Genomic DNA, 11,928 nt, shown 5'->3' with positions numbered 1-11,928 from the left:
TCAGGCTTAAACATTTTTCAGTTTTATCTCAACACCAGAATGGTTGACTAAGTCTCCTCACTTAACAAATTCTCTAACTGCTTTTGAAAATAAATCAGTTCATTTTATTTTCAATCTGTTCATTTTATAACAGCTTTAACTGTTTTTCAAAATTCTGTTATAAGCTGGCTTTCTATAAAATGCAAACTTGTTTCTGAGTTTAATAACAATTCATACATTTGCAAAAACAAGTTTTGACAGCAGAGAGTTAAGTGTTTTCAAAGGATTAGCATTTGTTCTTCAAAGATTTCAAAAATCACAAAGTGCTTGTTCTTGGTTTGGTTCCAAAAGCTTGATGTGAGGTGCAGCTACTGTTCTAGCAATCTTGCCTACTGGTTTAAGGCAGATCTGTGTATCCTCAATCAGGTGTAGTCGTTTCACATCTCTTTCTTGTAATAGTTTGGTTGAACACTCTTCTTGATAGGTGTTCTTGAAGAGTGGGTGTGTGTGTATGCTGAAATAGGTTTTTTCAGCAAGAGTACCTAAGTTCTTGTAGGTTTCAAGAACAGTGTGAATTGTACTTGGTTGTACTGTGTGTTAGTGATTTCCACCTGTTGTTGGTGAAGACTGGATGTAGCTCAGTTGAGTGAACCAGTATAATTGCTTGTGTTCATTCTCTCTCACTCTCTGCAATTTCGTTTCTGCATAATTGATAAAGCAGCAAAGAAATAAATATGTTCAATTGAAAATAAATCTGTTCTTTCTGGGCACTGTGCATACTGTTCTTGATTTCTGAAAAAGGTGTTCGAATCTGATAAGAACATATATAATTTGCTAAAAACCATTGGAACAGATTGACTGTGATAGGCTGCTCAAGAAACTGTCAATGCTATTAATTGAACCTTAAACAATTGCTTAAAGTTGAAGCTTGCTGTTCTGTGATTCATTGTTCTTAATTTCTGGAAAATTGCTTGACATCAAGAAGAACACTCATAGTCTGATAAAAGCCACTGGAACAGCTTGTTTGCAAAGGTCACTCAATTAACTAGCATGCTATCAATTGAACCTTAATCACTTGCTTGAAACTGAAGTTGGCTGTTTTGGTGTTTCACTGTTTTTCAATCTGATATCTGAGTGTGTACATCTGGAAAAACTATCTTCATAGTCTTGTGATTAACCTTGCTTATTAAAAGCGTTTCAAACAGAAAAACAGTGCTGAAATAAATCTGTTCATTTTCACATAAATCGATTTATTTTCTGTAAAACTGGGTTAAACATTGTTTCTGCGAGAAAGTTTTAAAAGGTCAATTCACCCCCCCTCTTGAACTTTGGCACTATTAAACCCAACACTTAGAACGAAGCTCAGACGTTAGCAATTAACATTTCAAATCTATTCCTAGCACTCAAATATGTTAAGTATTGTTGTTTAGGTTCGAACCCTAAAAATACCTCCCGGTCAGATTTAAGATTCTCAATTTGTCACAGAAAATTAAAAGTAAAACAACAATATCAGTAATCAATCAAGAACTGAATATTAATATATAAGATATCACCTCAATACATAAGAGTTTGAGCAAATTACTCCCAATCCCAAAGGGTAGAATTAGCCACGCATACTTCTAGCACCTTCCATTCTCCCAATTGAGTTACAATTCACTGTATGGTGTTTTCCTCTCAATCTGGCACCCTAAGGTTGAGTCTCTAGCCCCCTATTTAACCTAATTTTCTAGGGTTAGGTTACTTCCTATTTCACGCTAATGGGCTAAGTAATAATAAAGGCCCAATCTTTCTTTGTATCTTTTTCCATTATGGGACCTTCCAACTTTCTCTTTTTAGCTTAAATCATTCCTCTTTAATCCAAATTTCCAATCTTCCTAGAAATCTGCAATTAACAACAAATTTGGGAATAAAATACTCTTATTCAAATAAAGATCATAAAAAATATAAAAAGGTATAAATTTATAAATTAGGGATTATTTTATATATAAATTTAGCCATAAATCCTCATAAGTGCCTATATTTTAATATGAAATATTACTGAAATTAGGCACTTATCAGGATGGTGATCAGCTCCTTAAGGTCCACCCGAAAATTGTGTCTGGAGGGGGCGTTTTCCCTCGTGCATGCGTTGGTCTAGGGCTTTCTTGCTTCATACGGTGGTTGTGCCCCTGGAGCTTTATTCTCCGTCGTGGCCTCATGTACCCTCATAAGCTAAGGACGACCAACTCCCCGAGGTCGGACAAGGCAAACACTTCCACGTTTTTCTATGACCTCTCCTTCTGCGACGATGTGGGCCACAACTCGATGTCAGATATCGCAGAACGTCTTTGGGCAACATCTTATCAACGAGTCGCTGAAGGGTCCTTGCATCACTCCCTTCCTGAAGGCATGCACCGTCATGTCTTCGTCCTTGGTGTGCAACTTCACCACCTATGCCCCGAAGTTGTTTAAGAAATCTTTCAGTGACTCTCCCTAAGTATTCACGTGTCATGCATGCAGTCTTTCCCTAGAAACCCTAACCCTAACGGGCCTTAGCGCCTCCAGGGAACACTTGCTTGTGCCGTATCCGAATGTACTATACACACCCCATGCATGATCTTCTCGTGACTTAGGTCTTTCTGATATCTGGGTGTTAATTCACGTTATTTGTGGGGCCCAACTTACGTGGCCCATTATTACTGTGGAACCACCGAGGTCCGATGTCGACATCTGATGTCGACCTCTTCTTCAGCTGAGGTCTGGCCTGTACAACTTCTTTAAAAAAAACAATCTCAATCTCACTGTATTTGATATATATCTTGTTGTTGTTGGCTTTGAAAGGAAAGCCATATTTATAGCTCTCAAAACTAGTCGTTCTTGGCAACAATCATGAGCCAAAACAATTAAGATTTCACTAGTACAAAAAGGTAAATTAACGACGGTTAAAATCGACATTTAAAGACGGTTCCAGAACCGTCGTTATTACAGGCGTCGTTAAAAGGTATGAATTTTTAACGACGGTTCTGGGAACCGTCGTTAAAAGTGGCTTCTATTCCCCCAAAAAAAATTTAATGTGACTTTCAACGACGGTTCCTCTAGGAACCGTCGTTATATGTGTGACTTTCCACGACGGTTCCTCTAGGAACCGTCGTTATATGTGTGCATTTTTAAAGACGGTTCCAAGTGGAACCGTCGTTATATGTATTCATTAAAAAAAATAAAAAAATTTATTTTTTAAAAAATCTCAAATAACCTGCATAAAGTTTTCAATTCCAGAAAATAAAAACATTTCAAATCATAATTTAAATATAAAAATTACATACAACAAATTATAACATAAATACAAAAAAGTTTGGTAATATATGAAAAAATTTGTCATTGTAATGATTTATCTATACTAGAGTGTTATACATGGTTACAAAATACTTTGACCATGTTGTTCTCACATACTCCAATGCTTCTAAATCTAGCGGGTGTTGGTCGTTGAACAACTGTGACATTTGAAATATTTTGAATTAGTGCATGATTAATAAATCTCAAATTTTAAAGTGTTTATTGTATTGAGGTATTACCTTATCCCAACCTTTCTTAATTTCAGCTTGCAAAATAGTCAACATCCACTGCATAACATAATAACCGCACTCATAATTTTTAGGTTGCCTGTTGGACTGCATGTGAAAATAAATGTATTAAATGAATGAGTGAAACACATTAAATTAAGTGAACAAATATACTTTAAATACCTTAAGGTACATCCAAGTGAGTTTTTGTGCGTTTGAAGTTCTCCTCCCAGACAACATATTATATCCAAAGTAAGCACTAAAATAATAAGATTTCATGTTAGAATACATAACATTATATAATATATAAGTAATAATAAATGTTAAATGAAACTGTCGTACCTATCTATAATGTTTTTAAAATAGGCAGGAGGTTTTTTATGCAAGGAGCAAAACCATGCAGCGGTATGATCTTGAACAGATATGATCAATAGTTGCCAATGACGCCTGTATAACAAATCAGTTAATTAGTTTCTCTTATTTCAATAATTTATTAAAACTTATTTAATAAATAAGAACTTACTCATGGATGTACGGAGCAAAATAAATGTGTTTTCCACCATTCTTTAAGGCAGTGGTGATGTATGTTTGTGTTTCCGACTTCTTGTTTCCAATTGATTGAGTGATTTGAGGGTCTAAAAACCCATATATATTATGTTTCCCCTCATCAAAGCATAATCCAGAAAGATACCTAAATTTCAATAAGTTAGTACTAATATATTTAATAAATCAAAAGTATAAAGAATTTAAAATTTGAACTTACATCATCCATAATTGCAGAACTGTTATGTTAATCTCTTGATCTCCGGATGCAAGGTCCAACAAATCAGACATGTGAACGTACAACGGTAGATTACTATGCCTTCCAAAAACATTAGCATCCCATGGAACCTCTAAGACGGTTGTATCTAAAGCTATAGCAACTTCCACCAATGCCGCCAGAGGATCATCAATGGAGACTATTTTCTTCTTTCCCAGAGGCAAATTTGTCTTAGGTTCCTGCTACTCATCAAAACAAAAAATACTTAAATTAGTTAGAATGTAATATATCATAATTGTATTAGTATTAGTGCAAATATATACCATAGAGTCTATAGGTCTGACGAGATGTCTAGGCCAGGCAACGAAAGTATGTAATGCCTCTGCCACAATTGTCACCTCTGATGTCGGCACAGGAACTGCAAGATCACCATAAAGGACCTTCTCCACCGTGACCTTCATCAAATTAGAAGGAAGAGGCACATTGTGTAACATTGTGACCCCTTCATAACACTTACCCAAGGCAACGAATCGGGTCAAAGAATGACACTCAACATATAATTCGCATTGGCTAGTTGAGCCAAAGTCATCCCCTGATAGATCAACTGCCGAACAACTCCCTTTAGTGCTGACTTTCTTAATAGGAGGCGGAGGTGGTTCATCTTCTACCATAGTAGGTGGTTGCTGTGAGTGTCCTAAACCCTCCAACCGCTTTTTGAACTCCATTTCCATTCGCGCACTAAACTCCTCCATGAAGCTTTCTTTAAGCTCTTGAGTTACCTCAGCCTTTAACTGCTCACGTAGTTGTAGTAAATACTCTTGGCTAGGTTCATTGGACAATTGTTCCTTGCTGTGTGATGGAGGTCCAAAGTATGACCGAATCCCAACCCCATATCCAGCTACACGAACACGTCCAGGGTGTTCAGGTCGTCCGAGAGCAACATTAAGAATATCATTGCGACCACATGGTTTAAAAGTCCCCTGTGTTGATTGCTCATTAAGAGAATCCTAAAACAAATGAAAAGAAATTGACAAACTTCAACACATTGAATTTAAAATAACACATAGAATTTAAAATAACACATTGAAAAGAAATTGTCAAACTTACAATGCGTTCAACTGTTTGTTCTGTAGACTTAGAACTCCATGTCCCTAATGTGTTTATACGGGCACCCTTCCACATCTCATGTCGGAGTGGTGGGGATGGAGGTCTTAAAGAATCTACACTATTCATTTCCTCAATGGAAGTAGAACGTGCTTGAATCTTTTCTTCAAGCATCCTCTGCTCTAGCAACTTATAACCACCACGAGACAATAAGTGTGGGGTATCATTATGTGCCTAATTGGCTTTTGCTTTGTTTCGAACCTCCTATCATAACACTCAAAATTTAGTAATACGTTAATATAAACTATATTCAAATATAAAAGTGATACTAACCTGCCATTTTTCAGTTTGTCGAATATTGACAAACTGCTGCCAAGTTTCTTCATCAATGGATGCATATTTTGCACAAGGATTTTCTTCTTTCCTTTTCCCATATATATAATCTGTTGTCAATTTTGATTTAAACTGACGAAACTTGACACCCACATCTGAAAGAACCTTCGCTTTCAAGATTTCCACATTCGGGATGTTGTAATGTGTCTACATTGTTTGAAAGAATTAGTTCATAAACAAAAACAAAGTATAAAAGAACTTTAGATTTAGCAAAGTAAAAACAGTTACATACCAGAATATCTTGCCAAATCATGTTTTTCTCGTGGTCAGTCACGTGATCCCAGGACTGAGTTAAGATAGAGATCCTTTCACGAGAAAGTACTCCGAGATAACTCCTATATTTCTTTGCATGTTGCCCAGTGGGCACACCAGTGTGGATATCAATAGACAAAGGTATTTTGTCATCTTTAGTTATCTTCTTAAACATATTCTTCAATCTTGTAGGTCCTCTACCAGTTTTTGAATGGGAAACTTTATCATCTGCCATGTTCCTGTTATCAAAAAAATATAATAAGCATCAAGAATATGAAATATAATGAAAATGAAATATATTGTAAAACTAAACATGAATCACATGTACATACAAATATATATTCCTTCATCATGATCATTTCGAGTTGCATGTACAACATCAGCAACATCCTCGTACTCTTTATTGATGGTCGTTCTTGTAAGTGATTCAATCTCACAAATGTCATTGTTTGTATCTTCTGGGTCATTATGTTGTTTTTTCCATGTAGCACAACAGACCAGTGGTCAAACGTAGGATCTTGGATATAGAAAACTTGGGAAGCTTGATGTGCCATTATAAATGGTTCGTCATGATAACCTATCTTTCGAAAGTCAACCAAAGTCATTCCTGATTCATCAACTTTGACACCAGTCTTATTGTCAACCCACTTGCATTTGAAAACAGGTACAGTAAACTTGGTATAATTAACTTCCCAAATCTCTACTATGACACCATAATAAGGCATTGATCCCACAACAGGATTTTGATCCTTTGCAGTTGAAAACTGCATAGACTCTGCCTCCAAGGTGACTCCGCTATTTTGCACTGTACTCCTATCATCTCGAGACTTTGTGTAAAACAAACAACCATTTACTTCATAGCCAGAACAACATAAAACATCAAATTTGAGACCGTTTGCAAGCCATGTTAATGTTTCAGATGCTGATGGATCATTCATTATTTGTTGCTTAAACCATGACATGAAAGTTTTGTTATGCTCAATTAACACCCATTTTTCTGATTGTCTTGGATTTTTATATTTGACAATGTCTTTGTGTGTATCTAAGTATGGTAACACCTCATCAGTGTTATTCAAGATATACAAGTGTGCTTGCAGAACCTCTTCTCTAGATTTGCTTATGACATGTACACCTCTTGAAGATTTACTTATGAATCTACGAGAGTGCCAACCTTTTTCAGGAACTCCTATACATTTGGCTTTTGACATGTACTCGGAACAAAACTCAATAGATTCTTCTGAAATGTATCTTTCAATAATGGAAGCTTTTGGACGACATTGATTCTTCACATATCCCTTCAAAATCTTCATGTATCGTTCAACTGGATACATCCATCGCATATAAACTGGCCCACACAATCTGATTTCTCTTACAAGATGAACAACCAAGTGTACCATAATATCAAAAAAAGATGGAGGAAAAAACATCTCGAGTTGACACAAGATAACAATTATTTCTTCTTCAAGTTCATCCAACTTCTGAGAGTCAATCTCTTTACTACATATGGAATTGAAAAATGAACATAGTCGAGTGATTGTATGCCTAACATTTTTGGGCAAGATTCCACGAATAGCCACTGGTAATAATTGTTGCATTAGAACGTGACAATCATGTGACTTTAAGCCAATTAGTTTCAAATCATTCATAGATACAAGACTCTTCACATTTGAAGAGTAGCCTTGTGGTACCTTAACACCTTTAAGACATTCACAAAAACTTGTTTTCTCTTTCTTTGACAAAGTGTAACACGCTGCAGGCAAGTATGTACGTTTACCAACTTCTCTCGGTGCCAATTCCTCTCGTATATTCATTTCAATCAAATCCAGACGTGCATTCACACCATCCTTTGTTTTGCCTTTAATGTTCAGAAGTGTTCCTATTAGACTGTCACACACATTCTTCTCTACGTGCATTACATCTAGACAGTGTCTAACATCCAACTTACACCAATACGGAAGATCAAAAAAGATTGATCTCTTTTTCCATATTTCACTCACCGTTTGCTTCTTCTTCATTTTTCCAAAAGTCACATTAACATTTTTGATCTTTTCATAAATTTCAACACCACTTAATGGAGTGGGACAAATGTCATGTTCTTGGTATCCGTTAAAAGCTTTTTTCAATCGACGATACGGATGATATTTCTTTAGAAATCTACGATGACCAAGATACACGGTTTTTCTTCCATGTTTCAACTGCTCATAAGATGTCTTGTCTTGACATATTGGACATGCTCTATGGCCTTTCACACTATAACCTGACAAGTTCCCATATGCAGGGAAGTCATTGATAGTACAAAACAACATCGCATGCAATCGGAAAGATTCATTTTTAAACGCGTCAAACACATCAACCCCTTCATTCCACAATAATTTCAAATCTTCAATCAATGGATTAAGATAAACATCTATGTCATTTCCAGGTTGTTTTGGACCAGAGATCATCATAGATAACATCATGTATTTGCGCTTCATACACAACGCAGGAGGTAAGTTGTAAATCACTAACAAAACGGGCCATGAACTATGATTACTACTTAAATTTCCAAAGGGATTCATTCCATCAGTTGCCAATCCAAGTCTTAAGTTTCTTGATTCTTTTCCAAATTCAGGAAATTCTTTATCAATATTCTTCCACTGCAAAGAATCAGCAGGATGACGAAGTAATCCATCACATTTTCTATTATCTGCATGCCACCTAAGGTTTTTAGCGTCATCTGCATTTGCAAACAAACGCTTAAGCCTTGGAATTATCGGAAGATACCAAACAACCTTAGCAGGAGGACCTTCCTTTGTCAATTCATCAATTTCATCATTCTGACCAACCTTAACCTTATAGCGTGACAAACCACACCTGGGACATCTTCTTAAATCTTCATACTCATTTCTGTATAAAATACAATCGTTAGGACATGAATGTATTTTTCTATACTCCATACGAGTATTTTTTTCGCCTCATAATTTCGATTGGGCAAGGTATTTCCTTCTGGAAGCATGTCCTTAAGCAATTGAAGCAATTCTGTAAAACTTTTGTCGGTCCATCCATTCATTGCCTTCAAATTCATCAACCTTAACACTGCTGATAATCGTGTGAAGTTAGTTGAACCAGGATACAAAGGAGTCTCTGCATCATTAGACATATTTTCAAAAACTACATTAGCAAATGATTCTGCTCCCACGTCACGAATCATGTCTTCTAATCTATCATCCATTGAGAAATGCACTTCGTCCGAACCTCCGTGCACACTTGGCAAGTCTAACAGTTCACCATGCCACGTCCATGTTGTATAACTTTTCAAAAATCCATCACACAAAAGATGTTCTCTAATTTCAGAAACACTCAATATCCTTCCATTTAAACAATTGATACAAGGGCACCTTATCCTTACTCCATTCTTATAACTAACGGCATTATGTTCTGCGAATTGTATGAACTCTTCCACCCCTTTTTCGTAAGTATCACTTATTCGTGATGTATTAATCCAACTCCGATCCATAGAACTGCTAAACTAAGAACCAATACTTTCAATATGTAATCATGAAAAAATAAAACAAAAGTGCCGAAGGTCGGACACCTCCGGACTCAGAACCAGTGCGTTCAATATGTCAAAACAATATATAATGACTGAAAATTGCCGAAGGTCGGACACCTCCGGACTCAGAACCAGTGCGTTCAATATGTCAAAACAATATATAATTACTGAAAATTGCCGAAGGTCGGACACCTCCGGACTCAGAACCAGTGCGTTCAATATGTCAAAACAGTATATAATGACTCAAAACGAATACTTTCAAAATATAGGTGATAATAAATAAGAATACACTAACCTCAAATGGATGGACGGTCACGTAGGCGTGAATGGCGGTCGCAGGTGCAACGGCAGGGGCGCGGGTACGCGGAAGTAGAGCCGCGGTCGCTGTGGCAGAGGCGCGGTCGCGGGTTCGCGGGTCACGGCGCGGTGGGGGCGCGGTCACGGCGCGGTCGCGGAGCGGTCGGAGTTCGCAGGCGCGGTCGTGTTCGCGGGTTGCGGCGCGGTGGGCAGAGGCGCGGTCGCTGTGGCAGAGGCGCGGTCGGCGCGGTCGCGGGATCGCGGTCGGGGTTCGCGGGTCAAGGCGCAGTGGGGGCGCGGTCACGGCGCGGTCGCGGAGCGGTCGGGGTTCGCGGCGCGGTGGGGCGCGGTCGGATTCGCGGCGCGGTGGGGTTCGCAGCGCAGTCGGCGTTCGCGGCGCAGTCACGGCGCGGTGGGGGGCGATGCAGTCGGCGTTCGCGGCGCAGTCACGGCGGTGGGGGCGCGGTCGTGGTTGGGTCGCAGTCACGGCGCGGTGGGGTTCGCGGCGCGGTCGGGGTTCGCGGTTGTGGTTGGGTCGCAGTTGGCGCGGGAATAGGGCTCGTTGAAAGGAAGTGAGAAAGAAGGAAGTAAGTTTCTGAGAGTGGGAGCGTGCAGTTTTAATTTTTAAAAAAGACTTTTAACGACGGTTCTGAGGTGAACCGTCGTTAAATCCCATGGGCGCCACTTTTAACGACGGTTCTGGGGGGAACCGTCGTTAATTCTCACCCCCCGTTACTTTTAACGACGGTTCTGGGGTGAACCGTCGTTAAAAGTCCAAAAAATTTTTGAAAAAATTACAGCAGTGCCACCGCCTAGTTTTTAACGATGGTTGTCTCTAAACCGTCTTTGAAAGGTGTCGTTATTGAAGAATTTTGTACTAGTGTTTAATTGCAAAACAGATTAACAGGTTTTTAAAAAGTTGTTATGAAAATGTGACAATCAACCGGTTGAAAAGTCGTTTTAACCGGTTGAATTGGTTAGAAAGTTATTTAACCAAGTCAAAAACAATTTTAAAACATTCAAACAAGCTAAGTGACAAACAATCGATTATATCGTGGTTTCAACTGGTTGTTTTTCTCTTTGCTTAGAAAAACACTTTTCTCTTTTAAAATAGATTGAGCAAACTTGTGCAAGGGACTAGGAATGATCTTTACAAGAATTCTAAACAACCTAGACAAAGCCCAAACCAAAAGCAGCACAACTTCAACCTTTATCATAGATTTGAAACATCAAAGCTCCCATGACCTACAAATTAGATGTTACGTTTTAACAAAGGTGAAGTCTTATGAAGAGCTGCCACAAACTCGATAACAAAGGTGAAACCCTAATTCCAATTTTGCTTCTTCCATTTCAATTCGATACGAATCTGTGTGCAGTGGATTTTAACATTTCCGATGCATTTTGTATTTTAGAATTCTCCAAGGTTGTCGTGCATACCACAATTGGTTTCTTCGTGATGGGGTTTGTGGATTTCTTCGTGAAGCTCATTTTCATTCCAATTAACAACAATATCATCAAATTTGGTTACCTAAATTATACTACTTTACACAATTGTTTTTTTAAATGTTTTTTATATGCCTTTTTTTATATGCTTGGATCTCTCTATTTATTATCTCCTCAAGTTAGAGATCGCCATTGGGTTCTTGGGTGCAAATTTAAAAAAAAAAATCATTTGAAAGGCTTGTTTGTTTGTTTGGTTGATTGGGAAGAAATATTGTTTCAGTTGTTAGCCTTATTTTATTAGATGCTTTGTTTGGTACAATGTTTGAATCTTAAACCTTATAAATATCTCTTTTGTTATTATTATGGCCTCTGTAGTTACCTTACTCATCCACTCATCTTTGAAGTTTACACATTTCTCCATTTTCACGTTGCTTGTGTTTTGAACATGCGCTATAGGTATGCTACATGACTATTTTTCATGATATTTTTAACTAAATCTAATCTTAGCTTACTAAGAGAATTTGATTGAATTAAGGAGAAGGTATGCCAGTGTTGGAGTGGACGAATCGTGTTAAAATTGTGGCTGGAGCAGCCAAATGAATAGCTTATTTCCATGAAGATTGTAATTA

At 37.8% G+C, this 11,928-nt stretch overlaps 2 protein-coding genes across 2 annotated transcripts; both read right to left on the bottom strand.

Moving 5' to 3' along the window:
* Window positions 1-4,520: 4,520 nt before the first annotated feature.
* Window positions 4,521-6,202, bottom strand: LOC137817254 (uncharacterized). The gene is made up of 4 exons (XM_068620507.1): window positions 6,008-6,202; window positions 5,716-5,922; window positions 5,386-5,571; window positions 4,521-5,285 (listed from the first exon to the last, which is right to left on the bottom strand). The coding sequence occupies exons 1-4, from the start codon at window positions 6,200-6,202 to the stop codon at window positions 4,521-4,523; spliced, it is 1,353 nt and encodes a 450-aa protein (XP_068476608.1).
* Window positions 6,203-6,251: 49 nt separating this feature from the next.
* Window positions 6,252-9,601, bottom strand: LOC137817253 (uncharacterized). Its single transcript, XM_068620505.1, has 3 exons — window positions 9,121-9,601; window positions 6,465-8,803; window positions 6,252-6,266 (listed from the first exon to the last, which is right to left on the bottom strand). The coding sequence occupies exons 1-3, from the start codon at window positions 9,521-9,523 to the stop codon at window positions 6,252-6,254; spliced, it is 2,757 nt and encodes a 918-aa protein (XP_068476606.1). The 5' UTR covers window positions 9,524-9,601.
* Window positions 9,602-11,928: the final 2,327 nt, after the last annotated feature.

This window comes from Phaseolus vulgaris, unplaced genomic scaffold (assembly GCF_000499845.2).
Source record: "Phaseolus vulgaris cultivar G19833 unplaced genomic scaffold, P. vulgaris v2.0 scaffold_23, whole genome shotgun sequence".
In the NCBI taxonomy this organism is placed as follows: domain Eukaryota; kingdom Viridiplantae; phylum Streptophyta; class Magnoliopsida; order Fabales; family Fabaceae; genus Phaseolus; species Phaseolus vulgaris.
This window is presented reverse-complemented; position numbering and strand designations above follow the sequence as displayed.

What these genes read in the sequence shown, in the direction of transcription:
- LOC137817253 (XM_068620505.1), bottom strand. Translation starts at nt 9,523, where the DNA reads ATGGATCGGAGTTGGATTAATACATCACGAATAAGTGATACTTACGAA. An exon ending in GTATCCTGGTTCAACTAACT is followed by an intron (nt 8,804 to 9,120) that starts TCACACGATTAT and finishes AAGGTCCTCCTG; the next exon opens with CTAAGGTTGTTTGGTATCTT.
- LOC137817254 (XM_068620507.1), bottom strand. Translation starts at nt 6,202, where the DNA reads ATGTTTAAGAAGATAACTAAAGATGACAAAATACCTTTGTCTATTGAT. An exon ending in TGATTTGGCAAGATATTCTG is followed by an intron (nt 5,923 to 6,007) that starts GTATGTAACTGT and finishes CAAACAATGTAG; the next exon opens with ACACATTACAACATCCCGAA. An exon ending in GACAAACTGAAAAATGGCAG is followed by an intron (nt 5,572 to 5,715) that starts GTTAGTATCACT and finishes GGTGGTTATAAG; the next exon opens with TTGCTAGAGCAGAGGATGCT.